This window comes from Mobula hypostoma, chromosome 4, assembly GCF_963921235.1.
Source record: "Mobula hypostoma chromosome 4, sMobHyp1.1, whole genome shotgun sequence".
NCBI lineage: Eukaryota > Metazoa > Chordata > Chondrichthyes > Myliobatiformes > Myliobatidae > Mobula > Mobula hypostoma.
In genome coordinates, this window is record NC_086100.1 from 13,195,755 (window position 1) to 13,216,589 (window position 20,835).

At 44.7% G+C, this 20,835-nt stretch overlaps 1 protein-coding gene across 1 annotated transcript in view; it reads right to left on the reverse strand.

Moving 5' to 3' along the window:
* The window catches only part of LOC134345131 (rho guanine nucleotide exchange factor 26-like), a 235,424-nt gene that overhangs the window by 193,181 nt on the left and 21,408 nt on the right, over window positions 1-20,835 (reverse strand). The window contains exon 3 of the mRNA XM_063045315.1: window positions 9,045-9,093. Coding sequence (XP_062901385.1) covers window positions 9,045-9,093 — 49 coding nt within the window. The remainder of the gene's footprint in view (window positions 1-9,044; window positions 9,094-20,835) is intronic.

Sequence of the window (20,835 nt, forward strand, 5' to 3'; positions counted from 1 at the left end):
GGTTATTTTCACTTTCCACGTATTGACTGGCAAACCCGTACTGTAAAAGGATCAAATAGGATTGACTTTGTCAAAAGCGTTAAAGGAAGTTTCCTTCATCAGTACATAGAAGTCCCAATGAGAGAACGTACAATACTGGATCAGCTATTTGGGAATGAGACAGGGCAGGTGGACTGAAGTTTGTGTAGGAGAACACCTTGTACCCAGTGATCATTAGTTTCAAAGTAAATAGGCAAAAAGGTAGGTCTGGTCCACGGGTTGAGATTCTAAATTGGAGAAAAAACAATTTTGATGGTATCAGAAATGATCTGGCAAGTGTGGATTGGGACAGGCTGTTTTCTGGCAAAGTGTACTTGGTAAATGGGACGCGTTCAAAGGTGAAATTTTGAGAGTACAAAGCATATATGTCTCTGTCAGAATAAAAGGTAAAGATAACAAGTGTAATGAACTTTGGTTTTCAAGAGATGTTGAGGCACCAGTTAAGAGAGAAACAAAAAGGAGGTGCATAGCAGGTACAGGCAGGTACGACCAAACGAGGTGCTCATGGAGTATAAGAAACGCAAGAGAACGCTGAGAAAGAAATCAGGAGGGCTAAACGAAGGCATGGAATTGCTCTAGCACACAAAGTGAGGGAAAATCCTATAGGATTCTACGGATATTTTAAGAGCAAAAGGATTGCAAGGGACAAAATTGCTCCTCTGGAAGACCAGGATGGTGATCTATATGTGCAGCCAAATAGATGGGGGAGGTCTTAAATAATTTTTTGCATCTGTATTTACTCAGGCAGACACAGAGTCTACAGAAGTGAGGCAAAGTGGCATCAACCTTATTGACTCCGTACAGATGACAGAGGAGGAAGTGTTTGCTATCCTGAGGATAAATCCCCAGGAGCTGACAAGGTGTTCCCTCAGACCCTATGGGAGGCAAGTGCAGAAATTGCCAGGGACATAACAGAGATATTTAAATCTTCCTTAGTGACAGAAGAGGTACCAGAGGATTGGAGGATAGCCAATGTTGCCCCGCTGTTTAAAAAAAGACTCTAATTTGGAGTATTGTGTACAGTTTTGATCACCTACCTACATGAAAGATGTAACTGAGGTTGAAAGAGTACAGAGAAAATTTACAAGGATGTTGCCAGGTCTGGAGAACCTGAATTATAAGGAAAGATTGAATTAGGTTAGCATTTTATCCCTTGGAACAAAGAAGATTGAGGGGAGATTTGATAGAGGTAAACAAAACTATGAGGGGTATAGACAGGTAAATGCAAGCAAGCTTTTTCCACTGAGTTGGGTGGGACTACAACCAGAGGCATAGGTTAAGGATGAAAGATGAAAAGTTCAAGGGGAACATGACAGGAAACTTCTCAACTCAGAGGTCCATGAGAGTGTGGAATGAGCTGCCAGTGCAAGTGGTGCAGCCAAGCTCAATTTCAATGTTTAAAAGATGTTTGGATGGCAGGGGTATTGAGGATTATAGTCCCGGTGCAGGTAGTTTAAATAGTTTTTGGCATGGATTAGATGGGCTGAAGGGCCTGTTTCTGTGCTGTCCCTCTCTATGATTCTATGATTGAATCATTTTTAATTCTCCTGTTAACAAAAAGAAAGCAACAAAAAGAGACTGAAGCAACACACATCAAAGTTGCTGGTGAACGCAGCAGGCCAAGCAGCATCTGTAGGAAGAGGCGCAGTCGACGTTTCGGGCCGAGACCCTTCGTCAGGACTAACTGAAGGAAGAGTGAGTAAGGGATTTGAAAGTTGGAGGGGGAGGGGGAGATCCAAATTGATAGGAGAAGACAGGAGGGGGTATGGAGCCAAGAGCTGGACAGGTGATAGGCAAAAGGGGATACGAGAGGATCATGGGACAGGAGGTCCGGGAAGAAAGACAAGGGGCGGGGGTGACCCAGAGGATGGGCAAGAGGTATATTCAGAGGGACAGAGGGAGAAAAAGGAGAGTGAGAGAAAGAATGTGTGCATAAAAATGAATAACAGATGGGGTATGAGGGGGAGGTGGGGCCTTAGCGGAAGTCGATGTTCATGCCATCAGGTTGGAGGCTACCCAGATGGAATATAAGGTGTTGTTCCTCCAACCTGAGTGTGGCTTCATCTTTACAGTAGAGGAGGCCGTGGATAGACATGTCAGAATGGGAATGGGATGTGGAATTAAAATGTGTGGCCACTGGGAGATCCTGCTTTCTCTGGCGGACAGAGCGTAGATGTTCAGCAAAGCGGTCTCCCAGTCTGCGTCGGGTCTCGCCAATATATAAAAGGCCACATCGGGAGCACCGGACGCAGTATATCACCCCAGTCGACTCACAGGTGAAGTGATGCCTCACCTGGAAGGACTGTTTGGGGCCCTGAATGGTGGTAAGGGAGGAAGTGTAAGGGCATGTGTAGCACTTGTTCCGCTTACACGGATAAGTGCCAGGAGGGAGATCAGTGGGGAGGAATGGGGGGGACGAATGGACAAGGGAGTTGTGTAGGGAGCGATCCCTGCGGAATGCAGAGAGAGGGGGGGGAGGGAAAGATGTGCTTAGTGGTGGGATCCCGTTGGAGGCGGCGGAAGTTACGGAGAATAATATGTTGGACCCGGAGGCTGGTGGGGTGGTAGGTGAGGACCAGGGGAACCCTATTCCTAGTGGGGTGGTGGGAGGATGGAGTGAGAGCAGATGTACGTGAAATGGGTGAGATGCGTTTAAGAACAGAGTTGATAGTGGAGGAAGGGAAGCCCCTTTCTTTAAAAAAGGAAGACATCTCCCTCGTCCTAGAATGAAAAGCCTCATCCTGAGAGCAGATGCAGCGGAGACGGAGGAATTGCGAGAAGGGGATGGCGTTTTTGCAAGAGACAGGGTGAGAAGAGGAATAGTCCAGATAGCTGTGAGAGTCAGTAGGCTTATAGTAGACATCAGTAGATAAGCTGTCTCCAGAGACAGAGACAGAAAGATCTAGAAAGGGGAGGGAGGTGTCGGAAATGGACCAGGTAAACTTGAGGGCAGGTGAAAGTTGGAGGCAAAGTTAATAAAGTCAACGAGTTCTGCATGCATGCAGGAAGCAGCGCCAATGCAGTCGTCGATGTAGCGAAGGTAAAGTGGGGGACAGATACCAGAATAGGCACGGAACATAGATTGTTCCACAAACCCAACAAAAAGGCAGGCATAGCTAGGACCCATACGGGTGCCCATAGCTACAACTTTAGTTTGGAGGAAGTGTGAGGAGCCAAAGGAGAAATTATTAAGAGTAAGGACTAATTCCGCTAGACGGAGCAGAGTGGTGGTAGAAGGGAACTGATTAGGTCTGGAATCCAAAAAGAAGCGTAGAGCTTTGAGACTTTCCTGATGGGGGATGGAAGTATATAAGGACTGGACATCCATGGTGAAAATAAAGCGGTGGGGGCCAGGGAACTTAAAATCATCGAAAAGTTTAAGAGCGTGAGAAGTGTGAAAAGAGACCGAGTTATCAGCAGTAATAAAGGCTGTCATTGTAAGAGGAACTTTAAAACCCGCATTAATCAAATGATAAGGAACAAATTGATACTTGCTGCCAACATTGGATGTGTGTCCAGTGTGTATACGTCAGTTCGTCATTGCTGAATTTCCTGTGTGAGTTCTACGGAAGGGAACACAGAGTACCTGTTTCTTGGACCTGACACAGGTCGTCACTGGTTGGTGAGACATTCACAGTTAGGGGCTTCTGCCATGGAGACTGAAGGGTCACTAGCTCCAATATAAACAACAGCCTGCTCATACATATTGTTTGCAAAAGACGGTAATGCTGCTACATTTTGAAACTGAATTGCACAGGATTCCAAGTGGCTGCAGAGGGTTGGTCAAGTTCAAGTTTGTTGTCATTACAACCTTAAATATGTATACCGCCAAACAAAACAATGTTCCTCCAGACCAAAGCAACACACACAAACTACTGGAGGAACTGAGCAGGTTAGGCAGATCTATGGAAATGAATAAACAGTCAATGTTTTTGGACGATACCCCTCTTCAGGACACCAGACCACAACACAATACATACAGCATAACTCACACACAGCAAGCTCTATCATGGGCACAACGCTAACCACCACCGATGACCTCTTCAAGAGGCAGCGTCTCAAGACAGGTTGCCCGTCATGTATAGACACTGGCCAGAAGACAGTGGCAAACCACTTCTGTAGAAAAATTTGCCAAGAACAATCAAGGACATGAAAAGACCATGATCACCCATGTCATACGTCATGGCACATAGTGAACAAACAAATATTTGCAATGTTTCTTTAGCTCTCTTCACCCAACTGGATCATGGAGCTATTTCGATAGAACATAGAACACAGAATAGTACAGCACAGTACAGGCCCTTCGGCCCACAATGTTGTGCCGAACCTTAAACCCTGTCTCCCATATAACCCCCCACCTTAAATTCCTCCATATACCTGTTAGTAGTCTCTTAAACTTCACCAGTGTATCTGCCTCCACCACAGACTCAGGCAGTGCATTCCACACACTAACCACTCTCTGAGTAAAAAACCTTCCTCTAATATCCCCCTTGAACTTCCCACCCCTTACCTTAAAGCCATGTCCTCTTGTATTGAGCAGTGGTGCCCTGGGGAAGAGGTGCTGGCTATCCACTCTATCTATTCCTCTTAATATCTTGTACACCTCTATCATGTCTCCTCTCATCCTCCTTCTCTCCAAAGAGTAAAGCCCTAGCTCTCTTAATCTCTGATCATAATCCATACACTCTAAACCAGGCAGCATCTTGGTAAATCTCCTCTGTACCCTTTCCAATGCTTCCACATCCTTCCTATAGTGAGGCGACCAGAACTGGACACAGTACTCCAAGTGTGGCCTCACCAGAGTTTTATAGAGCTGCATCATTACCTCACGACTCTTAAACTCTATCCCTCGACTTACGAAAGCTAACATCCCATAAGCTTTCTTAACTACCCTATCTACCTGTGAGGCAGCTTTCAGGGATCTGTGGACATGTACCCCCAGATCCCTCTGCTCCTCCACACTACCAAGTATCCTGCCATTTACTTTGTACTCTGCCTTGGAGTTTGTCCTTCCAAAGTGTACCACCTCACACTTCTCTGGGTTGAACTCCATCTGCCACTTTTTCAGCCCACTTCTGCATCCTATCAATGTCTCTCTGAAATCTTCGACAATCCTCTACACTATCCACAACACCACCGACCTTCTGTGTTGTCTGCAAACTTGCCAACCCACCCTTCTACCCCCACATCCAGGTCATTAATAAAAATCATGAAATATAGAGGTCCCAGAACTGATCCTTGTGGGACACCACTAGTCACTACCCTCCAATCTGAATGTACTCCCTCCACCATTGGCTTTCTGCAGGCAAGCCAATTTTGAATCCACCTGGCCAAACTTCCCTGGATCCCATGCCTTCTGACTTTCTGAATAAACCTACCGTGTGGAACCTTGTCAAGTGCCTTACTAAAATCCATGTGGATCACATCCACTGCACTACCCTCATCTATGTGCCTGGTCACCTCCTCAAAGAACTCTGTCAGGCTTGTTGGACATGATCTGCCCTTCACAAAGCCATGCTAACTGTCCCTGATCAGACCATGATTCTCTAAATGCCCAGAGATCCTATTTCTAAGAATCTTTTCCAATAGCTTTCCCACCATAGATGGAAGGCTCACTGGTCTATAATTATCCAGACTATCCCTACTACCTTTTTCGAACAAGGGGACAACATTCGCCTCCCTCCAATCCTCGGGTATCATTCCCATGAACAACGAGGACATAAAGATCCTAGTCAGAGGCTCAGCAATCTCTTCCCTCGCCTCATGGAGCAGCCTGGGGAATATTCCGTCAGGCCCCGGGGGGATTTATCCGTCCTAATGTATTTTAACAACTCCAACACCTCCTCTCCCTTAATATCAACATGCTCTAGAACATCAACCTCACTCATATTGTCCTCACTGTCATCAAATTCCTTCTCATTGGTGAATACCGAAGAGAAGTATTCATTGAGGATCTCGCTCACTTCCACATCCTCCAGGCACATCTTCCCACCTTTATCACTAATCGGTCCTACCTTCACTCCTGTCATCTTTTTGTTCTTCACATAACTGAGGAATGCCTTGGGGTTTTCCTTTACCCTACTCACCAAGGCCTTCCCATGCCCCCTTCTTACTCTTCTCAGCCCCTTCTTAAGCTCCTTTCTTGCTACCCTATATTCCTCTAAAGACCCATCTGATCCTTGCTTCCTAAACCTCATGTATGCTGCCTTCTTCCACCTGACTAGATTTTCCACCTCACTTGTTACCCATGGTTCCTTCACCCTACCATTCTTTATCTTCCTCACCAGGACAAATTTATCCATAACATCCTGCAAGCGTTCTCACATGACCTTTATCCTCCTCCACCTCACTATCTGCTCTAACACTCTGGTTGCCCTCCCCCTGCAAATCTAGTTTAAACCCCCCCCCCCCCGGAGCAGCACTGGCAAACCTTCCCGCAAGGATACTGATGCTCCAGTTATATGCCCCTATGGTCTACCTCAGCCACGAGGGAATGACTGACACAATAAGCTAAATGGCATAATTCTGCTCCTCTGTCTTACCTTCTTATAGCCACATTATTAACACTTAGCCACAATCCATGGGCTCACATTCAAGGATTCATCTCAAGTTCGTGATAATTAGTGTTATTATTTCTTTTTGTATTCGCACAGTTTGATGTCTTTTAGTACCCAAATTAGTGTGGTCTTTCATAGATCTATTACACTTAATAATCTATAGCTTTATTGCATATGCCCGCAAGAAAACAAATCTCAGGGTTGTACTCTATATAGTGACATATATATACCTTGATAACAAAATTATTTTGAACTTTGAACCCTACTGGCCTTCTAAGGATCAAAAGGAACAAGCATTTATTCAGTACATATCTCTGTGGACGTCCCAAAATACTTTACAGCTTTGCTTACAGATGTGACATGGGTTGTCAAATTCAAAGGTTCATTTTAATATCAGAGAATGTACACAGTAAACAACCTGAAACTCTTTCTCTTCACAGGCATCCACGCAACAAGAAACCCCACAGAATGAAATCCAGAAAGATCAAAGCACCGAAGCCTCCCCTCACCCTCCCTTTGCATAAGCAGCAGTATCGATCCTCACAACCCCCCGCTACATGCACCCAGCAGAAGCACTGACCCCACCCCTCCCACTATACAACTATGCACGCGACAGCAGGAGTCCCTCAAAGAGACCTTGATCAGAGTCAGTCAAAACCTACATTGTCAGACAGGTTGGTGTTTTGTTTTTTTTTCTCTCTCTCTCTCTCTCTCTCTCTCGCTCCCCCCTCTCCCTCTCCCTCTCCCTCCCTCTCTCTCTCTCTCTCTCTCTCTCTGTCATTCCTACAACAAGGAGAACAGCAACTCTCAGCTCCAATGTTACAATCTTCCCTTATTGCAGAGTACAAAAGTAGTTCTGGGGCAGCACAGTAACCGAGAATTTAGTGCAATCGTTCTACAGTCAGGGTTCAATTCCCGCTGCTGTCTGTGAGGAGTTTGTACATTCTCCCATTGACCGCGTGGGTTTCAGGATGTTCAGATTGCCGTTAGTATATTATAGGCATGCTACGTTGGTCCCGAAAGTGTGGCGACACTTGCTCAGCGCAATCCTGGCCGATTTAATTTGATGCAAGTGATGCATTTCGCTGTACGTTTCGATGGGCACACAACAAATAAAGCTAATCTTTGTAAGTTCCCGCAACTCCAAAGCAACAATTGCTGCTGTAGCGTAAGGTTACATGAGCATGAGATAGGATCAGAATTCAGGCCATCCGGCCCATCAATTCTCCTTGAGTGAGAGCAAATACTCTCCACCCTCTGATCACAAGGGCAAATTTCTATGATCACAATGTTGCAATGGGTTCTTCTGAGAGAGCAGCAGCTGAACATGTCTTCTAAAGGATACTACCCGTGACACTACAACTCTCCTTTAGCACTGCAGTAGTATATCAGCTCAGCTATATTTACTCGGCATTTAGCATTTACTCGGTTAACAATCATTAACCAACTCTCCTCAATTTCTGCCGTGAGAAATTGGGCCCCATGCAAAATGTGGGACTGCCAATTCAAAGTAAATTTATTATCAAAGTATGTACATGTTACCATATACAACACAGAGGTTCATTTTCTTGCAGGCATTCACAGTAAAACTAGGAAGTACGATAGAATCATTGAAAAACTACAAAGACTGACAAATAACCAATGTGCAAAAGAAGACAAACTGTGCAAATATAGACAGATAGATCAGTTAATACTGGCAACATGAGTTGTTGGATCCTAGAAAGCTGAAAGGTTGTGTAATCAGTTCAGTGTTGAGGTGAGAGAAGCTACCCACGTTGGTTCAGGAGCCTGATGATTGAAAGGTAGTACCTGTTCTTGAAGCTGGTGATGTGGGACCTGAAGGGTCCTGTACTCCCACTCGATGGCAGCAGCAAGGAGAGAGCGCGAACGCTTATGTGGCACTGGTGTGTCCACAAATGAGGAACTCAGATCTTTGGCATTGGCTCCAAATGGTAATAAAAGGATGAGGATTGCAAGAACAATTTGTGCAAAGTTTGACTGGTTTAAGTGCTGGGAGGGCAAATCACTGAAGTGTCTCAATGACCAAAGTAAATACCAAAGTACAGTATGTATATGTCACCATATAGGCATCCGTTAGTCTCATGAGACCATGGATTCGCGCCTTGGGAGGTTTCCAGGGCACAGGCCTGGGCAAGGTTGTATGGAAGACCAGCAGTTGCCCATGCTGCAAGCCTCCCCTCTCCACGCCACCAATGTTGTCCAAGGGAAGGGCATTAGGACCAATACAGCTTGGCACCAGTGTCACAGCAGAGCAATGTGTGGTTAAGTGCCTTGCTCAAGGACACACATGCTGCCTCAGTCAATCACTAGACGAACGCCTTAACCACTTGGCCAAGCGCCAACACATAGACAACCCTGAGATTCATTTCCCAGCGGGCACTCACAGGACCAATGGAAAACCACACACAAACAAAGACTGACAATTACCTTTTCCGTCGAATGGGCCCTGGATCGTCAGTTGCTTCTTTTCTTGTTCCTTTCCACAAAAGGAGAGAAAACGATGGTTAGTATTCGGGATCGATGATAGCTTACTCCACCACACAGGATAATGGAAATGGTTTAATATTGTCACATGGATCAAGATATAGTGAAAAGCTTGTCTTGAATATTGTTTATACAAATCATATTGTTACATTGTGCATAGAAGCAGAACAAGGCAAAACACTAATAATGCAGAATAAAGTGCAAGAGCCAGACAGAGCCATTGAAACAGGCCATTCTGCCCACCTAGTCCATACCAAACTATTGATCTGCCCAGACCTATCAACCTGCATTTCAACCCTCCATACCCCTCCCATCCATGTACCTGTACAAACTTCCCCAAAATGTTGAAATCAACCCTGCATCCACCACTTCTGCTGTTATTCCACACTCTCACCACCCTCTGAGTGAAGTCGTTCCCCCTAATGTTGCCCTTAAACATTTCACCTTTCACCCTTAAGCCATGACCTCTAGCTCTAGTCTCACCCAAACTCTATCAAATCTCCCCGTATTCTCCTATGCTCTAGGGAATAAAGTGTTAACCTATTCAAACTTTCCCTATAACTCAGGTTCTTTAGTTCTGGCAGCATCCTTATAAATTTTCTCTGTATTCTCTCAGTCTTATTGACATCTTTCCCGTAGGTAGGTGACCAGAAAGTGCAGTACAAGATAGCTTGTGAGATTAATTTTATCTGACTAGAGAACCATTTACCGAGAGGAAGCTCCTGAGAAGAAGGAAGCCCTGAACACGGTCAGAGATGGAGGACCTGCATTGCTACCCTAAACATCAGCGGCGTATCAGGCAGTGATCATAAATAATAAGGGAACTATTTAATAGGCTTATAACATGGGGTTAAAACGGTCCTTCAGCCTGATGTCCTTTGAGGCTTTTGTATCTTCTGCCTGATGGGAGAGGGGAGGAGAAAGAATGCCTGGGGTAGGTGGGGTCTTTGATTATGCTGGCTGTTTTACTGAGGCAGAAAGCAGTTTATACAGAATCCATAGAGAGGAGGCTGGTTCTTGGATGTGCTTAGTTGTGCCCAAACTATCTTCAGTTTTTAGTAGTCATGGGCAAAGTAATTGACATACCAAATTGTGATGCATCTGGACCAGGTGCTTTCTGTGGTGCACAAGTTTGGGTCGACGGGATCATAAAGAATTTCTTTAGCCTCCTGAGGAAATATTTGAGTCGGTGAGTATTCTTGGTCGTCCGATCAATGTGGTGGAACCAGGACAGACAGTTGGCGATGTTCACTCACTCCTAGGAACTTGAAGCTCACCGTTAATGTAGATAAGAGTATGTGCATCAAACCCTCACCCTCCCCGCTCCTTCCTGAGGTTAATGACCCACTGTTTTGTGCTGCTGACATTTGAGGGAAAGTTGTTTCTTGATGCCATCTTACTAAAGCTCTCTGTCGCATTCCTGTACTCCAACTCATTATTATTTGAGGTACTGCCCACTACAGTGGTATCATCTACAAATGTACACACTGGAGTCAGAAATGCTCTCAGAGGGTCAATGGAAATGCTGCAGTTATTGAATGGAGAAGATGAACAAAGAGCAGAGTGCACTAGAAAATGAACCGGTGTGGATCAATTCACTGAACTGATACCACAAGCAATGAACTCACTTTCAAAGACTCGACAACTCACTCTCAATATTTATTATTGTTTTTTTCCCTTTTTGTATTTGTACAATTTGTTGCCTTTTGCATGTAGGTTGTTTTTGTCTTTGTGTGCAGTTTTTTATTGATTCTGTTGTGCATTTACTGCAAATGCCCGCAAGAAAATTAATCTCAGTAGAGCATATTTGACATAGAAACATAGAAAATAGGTGCAGGAGTAGGCCATTTGGCCCTTCAAGCCTGCACCGCCATTTATTAAGATCATGGCTGATCATCCAACTCAGATCCCTGCCCCAGCCTTCCCTCCATACCCCCTGATCCCCGTAGCCACAAGGGCCATATCTAACTCCCTCTTAAATATAGCCAATGAACTGGCCTCAACTATTTCCTGTGGCAGAGAATTCCACAGATTCACCACTCTCTGTGTGAAGAAGTTTTTCCTAATCTCGGTCCTAAAAGGCTTCCCCTTTATCCTCAAACTGTGACCCCTCATTCTGGTCTTCCCTAACATCGGGAACAATCTTCCTGCATCTAGCCTGTCCAATCCCTTTAGGATTTTATACGTTTCAATCAGATCCCCCCTCAATCTTCTAAATTCCAACGAGTACAAGCCCAGTTCATCCAATCTTTCTTCATATGAAAGTCCTGCTATCCCAGGAATCAATCTGGTGAACCTTCTTTGTACTCCCTCCATGGCAAGGATGTCTTTCCTCAGATTAGGGGACCAAAACTGCACACAATACTCCAGATGTGGTCTCACCAAGGCCTTGTACAACTGCAGTAGTACCTCCCTGCTCCTGTACTCGAATCCTCTCGCTATAAATGCCAGCATACCATTTGCCTTTCTCACCGCCTGCTGTACCTGCATGCCCACTTTCAATGACTGGTGTATAATGACACCCAGGTCTCGTTGCACCTCCCCTTTTCCTAATTGGCCACCATTCAGATAATAATCTGTTTTCCTATTTTTGCCACCAAAGTGGATAACTTCACATTTATCCACATTAAATTGCATCTGCCATGAATTTGCCCACTCACCCAACCTATCCAAATCACCCTGCATCCTCTTAGTATCCTCCTCACAGCTAACACTGCAGCCCAGCTTCGTGTCATCTGCAAACTTGGAGATGCTGCATTTAATTCCCTCATCCAAGTCATTAATATACATTGTAAACAACTGGGGTCCCAGCACCGAGCCTTGCGGTACCCCACTAGTCACTGCCTGCCATTTTGAAAAGGTCCCGTTTATTCCCACTCTTTGCTTCCTGTCTGCTAACCAATTCTCTATCCACATCAATACCTTACCCCCAATATCGTGTGCTTTAAGTTTGCACACTAATCTCCTGTGTGGGACCTTGTCAAAAGCCTTTTGAAAATCCAAATATACCACATCCACTGGTTCTCCCCTATCCACTCTACTAGTTACATCCTCAAAAAATTCTATGAGATTCGTCAAACATGATTTTCCTTTCACAAATCCATGCTGACTTTGTCCGATGATTTCACCGCTTTCCAAATGTGCTGTTATCACATCTTTGATAACTGACTCCAGCAGTTTCCCCACCACCGACGTTAGGCTAACCGGTCTATAATTCCCCGGTTTCTCCCTCCCTCCTTTTTTAAAAAGTGGGGTTACATTAACCACCCTCCAATCCTCAGGAACTAGTCCAGAATCTAACAAGTTTTGAAAAATTATCACTAATGCATCCACTATTTCTTGGGCTACCTCCTTAAGCACTCTAGGATGCAGACCATCTGGCCCTGGGGATTTATCTGCCTTTAATCCCTTCAATTTACCTAACACCACTTCCCTACTAACATGTATTTCGCTCAGTTCCTCCTTCTCACTGGACCCTCTGTCCCCTACTATTTCTGGAAGATTATTTATGTCCTCCTTAGTGAAGACAGAACCAAAGTAATTATTCATTTGGTCTGCCATGTCCTTGCTCCCCATAATCAATTCACCTGTTTCTGTCTGTAGGGGACCTACATTTGTCTTTACTAGTCTTTTCCTTTTTACATATCTATAAAAGCTTTTACAGTCAGTTTTTATGTTCCCTGCCAGTTTTCTCTCAATCTTTTTTCCCCTTCCTAATTAAGCCCTTTGTCCTCCTCTGCTGAACTCTGAATTTCTCCCAGTCCTCAGGTGAGCCACTTTTTCTGGCTAATTTGTATGCTTCTTCTTTGGAATTGATACTATCCCTAATTTCTCTTGTCAGCCACAGGTGCACTACCTTCCTTGATTTATTCTTTTGCCAAACTGGGATGAACAATTGTTGTAGTTCATCCATGCAATCTTTAAATGCTTGCCATTGCATATCCACCGTCAATCCTTTAAGTGTCATTTGCCAGTCTATCTTAGCTAATTCACGTCTCATACCTTCAAAGTTACCCCTCTTTAAGTTCAGAACCTTTGTTTCTGAATTAACTATGTCACTCTCCATCTTAATGAAGAATTCCACCATATTATGGTCACTCTTACCCAAGGGGCCTCTCACGACAAGATTGCTAATTAACCCTTCCTCATTGCTCAAAACCCAGTCTAGAATAGCCTGCTCTCTAGTTGGTTCCTCGACATGTTGGTTCAAAAAACCATCCCGCATACATTCCAAGAAATCCTCTTCCTCAGCACCTTTACCAATTTGGTTCACCCAATCTACATGTAGATTGAAGTCACCCATTATAACTGCTGTTCCTTTATTGCACACATTTCTAATTTCCTGTTTAATACCATCTCCGACCTCACTACTACTGTTAGGTGGCCTGTACACAATTCCCACCAGCATTTTCTGCCCCTTAGTGTTATGCAGCTCTACCCATATCGATTCCACATCTTCCCAGTTTATGTCCTTCCTTTCTATTGCGTTCACAATAAATTTACTTTTAACTTTGAAGATTTGCATTTGTATAGAAACATTCTCATCCATGAGAATGCCTAAGCAATTTACAACAGTAAAGCAGTTTGTATATAACCATATAACAATTACAGCACGGAAACAGTCCCACCGACCTGTACTCAGCCCATAACCCCCCATTCCTGTCCTGTCCATGCATCTATCTAATTTAACTTTAAACGACAACATCGAACCTGCCTCAACCACTTCTGCTGGAAGCTCGTTCCACACAGCTACCACTCTCTGAGTATATAGAAGTTCCCCCTCATGTTACCCCTAAACTTTTGCCCTCCAACTCTCAACTCATGTCCTCTTGTTTGAATCTCCCTCATTCTCAATGGAAAAAGCCTATCCATGTCAACTGTATCTATTCCACTCATAATTTTAAACTCCTCTATCAAGTCCTCCCTCAACCTTCTACGCTCCAAAGAATAAAGACCTAACTTGTTCAACCTTTCTTTGTAACTTAGGAGATGAAACCCAGGCAACATCTTAGTAAATCTCCTCTGTACTCTCTCAGTTTTATTGACATCTTTCCTTTGTGTCGTCACTGTTTCAATACAGAAAGAGTTGGGGCCAATTTGATCACAGTGAACTCCCAGGAAGAGTAATGTGATCATGGCCAGAGGACAGGCAGGAGATGCACGCTCTGTAATAACAACAGGGCAGGATGGCGGGAAACAGCCGACTTGTCCCACGACATCCTTTATATCAGGTAGTACAAAGGTTGTTTTACAGCCCAAACTGCTTCCAAGGCTGCTCACAGAAAACATGCTTTTGTGTTAATGAAACAAACCCCATTATTTAGGCTGCTCCAGACACCGCCCTTCACTGTTCCACTTGCCAAACCAGCACCACCATCACACATGTTCTGTCCCAGTACTGTACACCAGTGCTCTACAGGATCAGAATCAAGTTTAATATCACCAGCATATGTGGTGAAATTTGTTGTTTTCCAGCAGCAGTACAGTAACAGATACTCTAAAGTATAAGTATATATATATTAAAATAAAGAAAATGAGTAGTGCAAAAAGAGGGGAGAAATGCTGAGGAAGTGTTCATGGGTTCATTGTCCATTCAAAAATCTGATGGTGAAGGACAAGAAGCTGTTCCTGAAACATTAACAAGAGAAAATCTGCAGATGCTGGAAATCCAAGCTGATGGGTCTTGGTCCAAAATATTGACTGTACTCTTCTCCATAGATGCTGCCTGGCCTGCTGAGTTTCTCTAGTATTTTGTGTGTGTTGTCTGAAACCCTGAGTGTCTGTTTTCGGCTCCTGTACCTCCTCCTTGATGGTAGCAATGAGAAGAGGGCATGTCCTTGGTGATGGGGGTCCCTCATAATAGATGCCACCTTTCTGAGGCATTGTCTCTTGAAGGTGTCCTTGATGCCGGGGAGGTTCATGTCCATGATGGAGCTGGCTGAGCTTTCAACCTTCTGCAGCTTTTTCCAGTCCTATGCAATAACCCCCTCCTTACAAACAGTGACGCATCCAGTTAGAATGCTCTCCATGGTAGAAATGTGCAAGAGTCTTTGGTGACATATGCTGGCATTTATAGCGAGAGGATTCGAGTACAGGAGCAGGGAGGTACTACTGCAGTTGTACAAGGCCTTGGTGAGACCACACCTGGAGTATTGTGTGCAGTTTTGGTCCCCTAATCTGAGGAAAGACATCCTTGCCATAGAGGGAGTACAAAGAAGGTTCACCAGATCGATTCCTGGGATGGCAGGTCTTTCATATGAAGAAAGACTGGATGAACTGGGCTTGTACTCGTTGGAATTTAGAAGATTGAGGGGGGATCTGATTGAAACGTATAAGATCCTAAAGGGATTGGACAGGCTAGATGCGGGAAGATTGTTCCCGATGTTGGGGAGGTCCAGAACGAGGGGTCACAGTTTGAGGATAGAGGGGAAGCCTTTTAGGACCGAGATTAGGAAAAACTTCTTCACACAGAGAGTGGTGAATCTGTGGAATTCTCTGCCACAGCAAACTGTTGAGGCCAGTTCATTAGCTATGTTTAAAAGGAAGTTAGATATGGCCCTTGTGGCTACAGGGATCAGGGGGTATGGAGGGAAGGCTGGGGCGGGGTTCTGAGTTGGATGATCAGTCATGATCATAATAAATGGCGGTGCAAGCTCGAAGGGCCGAATGGCCTACTCCTGCACCTATTTTCTATGTTTCTATGTTTCTATACCAATTCTCAAACTCCTAATGATAAAATAGCCACTGTTGTGCCTTCTTTGTAAATGAATCAGTATGTTCAGCCCAGGGTAGATGCACAGAGAAGTTGATACCCAGGAACTTGAATCTGCTCACCCTTTCCAATTCCAGTCCATCAATGAGAATTGGTGTGTGTTCCCTCGAATTCCCTTTCATGAAGTTCACAATCAATTCCTTGGTCTTACGGATGTTGAGTGCAAGGTTGTTGCTGTGACATCACTTGTCCAGCTGATCCGTCTTATTCCTATACGCCTCCTCATCACCATTTGAAATTCTGCCGACAATAGTACCGACAAATCTATTAGATAGTGTTTGAGCTGTGCCTAGACATACAGTCAGGGGTGTAGAGAGAGTACAGCAGTGGGCTATGCATATATCCTTGAGGTGCGCCGGTGTTGATAGTCAGCAAGGAGGAGATGATATTTCCGATTTGCACAGATTGTGGTCTCGCAGTGAGAAAGTCAAGTAACCGGTTGCAGAGGAAGGTACAGAAGCCCTGGTTCTGGAACTCGTTGATAAGAACTGAGGTTATGGTTGTGTTGTACACTGAGCTGTAATCAATAAACAGCAGACAGACATCAGTATTACCATTGACCAGGTGATCCAAGGCCGAGTGGGGAGCCAGTGAGATTGCATTTCCATTTATTGTGAAGATGACCCATCCCCATCACTACTATACCCCAGTGTTATACAGTGACAGAAACATCCCCATTGATACAGTACCCATGTTATACAGTGACAGACCCGTCCCCACCGGTACTGTACCGTTGTGTTATACAGAGACAGACCCAACACCACCAGTACTGTACCAGTGTTACACAGTCACAAACCTGTCCCCACCAGTACTGTACCCGAGTTATACAGTGACAGACCCATCCCCACCAGTACGGTACCCCATTGTTAAACGGTGACAGACCCGTCCCCACCAGTACGATACCCCATTGTTGTACGGTGACAGACCCTTCCTCACCGGTACCGTACCCCATTGTTATACAGTGATAGACCCGTTCCCCCCAGTACTGTACTGCAGTGTTATACAGAAAGAGTACACAGTATAACAGTGAGGTACATTACAGGTTGACCTTCTATAATCCGGCACCATTGGGACCTGAGGAGTTCCCGATTAGTGAACACAAAATAATCTGCAGATGCTGTGATTAAAGCAACACTTTCAGTTCGCTGGATGAACTCAGCAGGTCGGGCAGCATCAGTTAGAAACGATGAGTCGACGTTTCGGGCTGGAACCCTTCGTCAGGGCTGAAGAATGAAAGATGGGGAAGGATTTGAAGAATGCTTGTAGCTTCAATTGAAAGACCCGTAATTTGAAAGACAAAGGGGTGGGGGAGGGGAAACATTGACGTCATAGCCCTGAAAACAATGGGTGGTAGAAGAAGGAGGCGGAACCATGAGGGAGCTGGCGGAGGGGGTAGAGTGACATAGGGATGGAGGAAGGGAGGGGGAGGGAATTAATGGAAGTTGGAGAATTCTATGTTCATATCAAGGGGCTGGAGACTACCTAGATGGTATATGAGGTGTTGCTCCTCCAACCTGAGTTTAGCCTCATCATGGCAGTACAGGAGGCTATGTATGGACATATCTGAATGGGAAGCAGAGTTGAAGTGGGTGGCTACCGGGAGATCCTGTCTGTTGTGGCGGATGGAGTGGAGGTGCTCGACAAAGTGGTCCCCCAATCCGCATCGGGTTTCTTTTTCTCCCAATTAGTGAAAATACCCGAATTACAGAAGGATCACATTAAGCAATAGCTAATCTCCTCATCATACCTTAAAAATATCATGTAAATCAGTACAAGTTAGATAATAATGAAGCATAAATATTAAATGAGTAGCAAGTGAAATTTTAATAGTAATATACTGTACAGGCACAGATAAAATAAAGGGTACAGGTAAATGTACAGGAATTAACTCAGACAGAAAAGTTGAGCACTTCCGCTTTTAAAGTGAGACGTTTAATATACCTTCAGGCAAAGTTACATGTCTGCAAGGGTGGGGCTGTCAGGATCATCAACATCTTCATCTTGAAAAATGAGTGAAGTATCAGGAACTGGTGCTGAAACTGGCACAACAGTTTCTTCAACAAACTCTGCTGCTGCCTCCTTGTCTGCTAAACTTCTTTCACCATACACTGCACGGAACTGTAAGCCTGAACTGCTTGAACCGATGAAGCCAGCCTTCACTATAGTCACACTCATGATTTAGTCCTAGTTCCTCATGAAACACTTTTGCTTGTTCCTTCACCGTATCTGCAGATAGTTCAACACCTTCGCTTACACAAAGATTAAACCACGTTATCAGCACTTTATCTAGTTCCGAATTTCTTCCGTCTTTCGTTGTTTTTCTTACACACATCTGTTTCTTTGAGCCACTATCAGCAAAAAAAATATAGCAATTTTTCTTGCAACACACATCAAAGTTGCTGGTGAATGCAGCAGGCCAGGTAGCATCTCTAGGAAGAGGTACAGTCGACGTTTCAGGCCGAGACCCTTCGTCAGGACTAACTGAAGGAAGAGCTAGTAAGAGATTTGTAAGTGGGAGGGGGAGGGGAGATCCAAAATGATAGGAGAAGACAGGAGGGGGAGGGATGGAGCCAAGAGCTGGACAGGTGATTGGCAAAAGGGATATGAGAGGATCATGGGACAGGAGGCCTAGGGAGAAGGAAAAGGGGGAGGGGAGGGAAAACCCAGAGGATGGGCAAGGGGTATAGTCAGAGGAACAGTGGGAGAAAAAGGAGAGAGAGAGAAAGAATGTGTGTATATAAATAAATAACGGATGGGGTACGAGGGGGAGGTGGGGCATTTGCGGAAGTTAGAGAATTCAATGTTCATGCCATCAGGTTGGAGGCTACCCAGACGGAACATAAGGTGTTGTTCCTCCAACCTGAGTGTGGCTTCATCTTTACAGTAGAGGAGGCCATGGATAGACATGTCAGAATGGGAATGGGATATGGAATTAAAATGTGTGGCCACTGGGAGATCCTGCTTTCTCTGGTGGACAGAGCGTAGGTCGGCCACTGGGAGATCCTATCTGTGAGTCGGCTGGGGTGATATACTGCGTCCGGTGCTCCCGATGTGGCCTTACATAAATTGGCGAGACCCAACGCAGACTGGGAGATCGTTTTGCTGAACACCTACGCTCTGAGGTGCATTTCTTTTACCCACTGGGGCCATAATCGGGGCTAAAAAAGAGCCAGTAATAATAATAAATGCAGGAAAACAAGCAGGAATCGCCTGTCTGTGCTTACAAGAGCGCACCAACAGGTGAACAGATCTAGCGCAACCAAAACAACGCACAGCAGATTGGTACGGTAGCCCGGGAAACTTGAAATTACAGTTGCACAGAAAATTTGAATTCAGTGCCGGATTATCGAAGGAACCGCATTACAGGTAGTCGGATTAGTGAAGGTCGACTGTAGTAGTCTGTCACAGTATCCCAGTGTTAAACATGGACAGAGTTGTCCCCACCGGTCTACTACCCATGTTAAACAGCAGTGTTCCTGTTTGGAATTAATCTGGAATATTGGAGAACATAATTATGGATCGATTTAAAATGAGAACCAGCTTTCAGGAAATAAAACCCGTTCACAATTTGCCTCCAACAGATAAATTAAGTCGACTAAAACCAACCATTGGGTGTGGAACATCCCAATTCCACCCCACTGAATCCAGGCAGGTGAAGACAATAATAAATGGCCCTGTTAATTGGTGGCTTTTGAAATCTTCAGAATGAGGTCAGGGAAGGTATTAGGTGACCATCCCCTATATTCACACATTGTTAAAGGGACATCCCTATTACTTAATGCTCAGTTCAGGGCCGCTCTGTTTTGTTCTGTTCTTTACTATTCTGGCTGGTTGCATATTAAGGGAATCATCTGTTACCACTGGACAAAAGGGATCTGCCCCACCATTCCATCATGGCTGATTTATTATCCCTCTCAAACCCTTCTCCTGCCTTCTCCCAGTAAACTTTGACACCCTGATTGATTCAGAACCTATCAACCTCTGCCTTAAATATACCCAATGACCTGGCCAGTGCAACCGTCTGAGACAATTAATTCCACAGCAACACACATCAAAGTTGCTGGTGAATGCAGCAGGCCAGGCAGCATCTCTAGGAAGAGGTCCACCCTCTGGCTGAAGAAATAGTTCCTGGTCTCTGTTCTAAATACTCTGAGGGTGTGCCTTCTGTTCCTAGGCTGAGCCACTATAGGAAATACCCTCTCCATACCTACTTTATTTCAACATTCGATAGGTTTCAATGAGATGACCCCCCTCCTCCCATTCATCTAAACACTCACAAGTACAGACCCAGAGCCATCAAACGTTCCTCATATGTTAATCCTTTTGTTCCTGCAATCATTCTCGTGAATTTCCTCTGGACCATTTCCAATGGGTATGATTTGAGTGTCTATACTAGAAGCTCTTTGAACAGTTTTCCTATTGATTATTCAAAACGGTTCAGCTATTTGGGATATGCTACCATTGTGAATATGTAATCCTTCAGTTACCGAATTATACTCAAAGTGTTAAAGTAGGTGAATATAGCCAATGAAACTATAGCCAATTATTTATTGTTATCCTTGTGTTTACAAGTCCGGTTTCTGTCCCCTTCCTTTCCAGTCTTGATGAAGGATCTCGGCCCGAAGTGTTGACTGTTTATTCCCCTCAGCAGATGCTGACCGACCTGCTGAGTTCCTCCAGTGTTTTTTATATAGTGTTATTCCTCTTTTGCAAAGTTTAGCTTCTGTAACTTACAGAAATTTGTATGCCTTTCTATGTACTGCTGCCACAAAACACATTCCACAATGTACATCAGTAATAATATACCTGATTCTTGCAACACGGGGTTCGCCTGAACATCTGAGTGAATAAGACTTTTATATTTTCCAGCTATGGCTTCTGTGTGGTTCAATTTAATCACAACAGCCCCCGGAGTCATATAGTTGCAGACCCATCCTCACCAGTACTATACCCCAGTGTAAC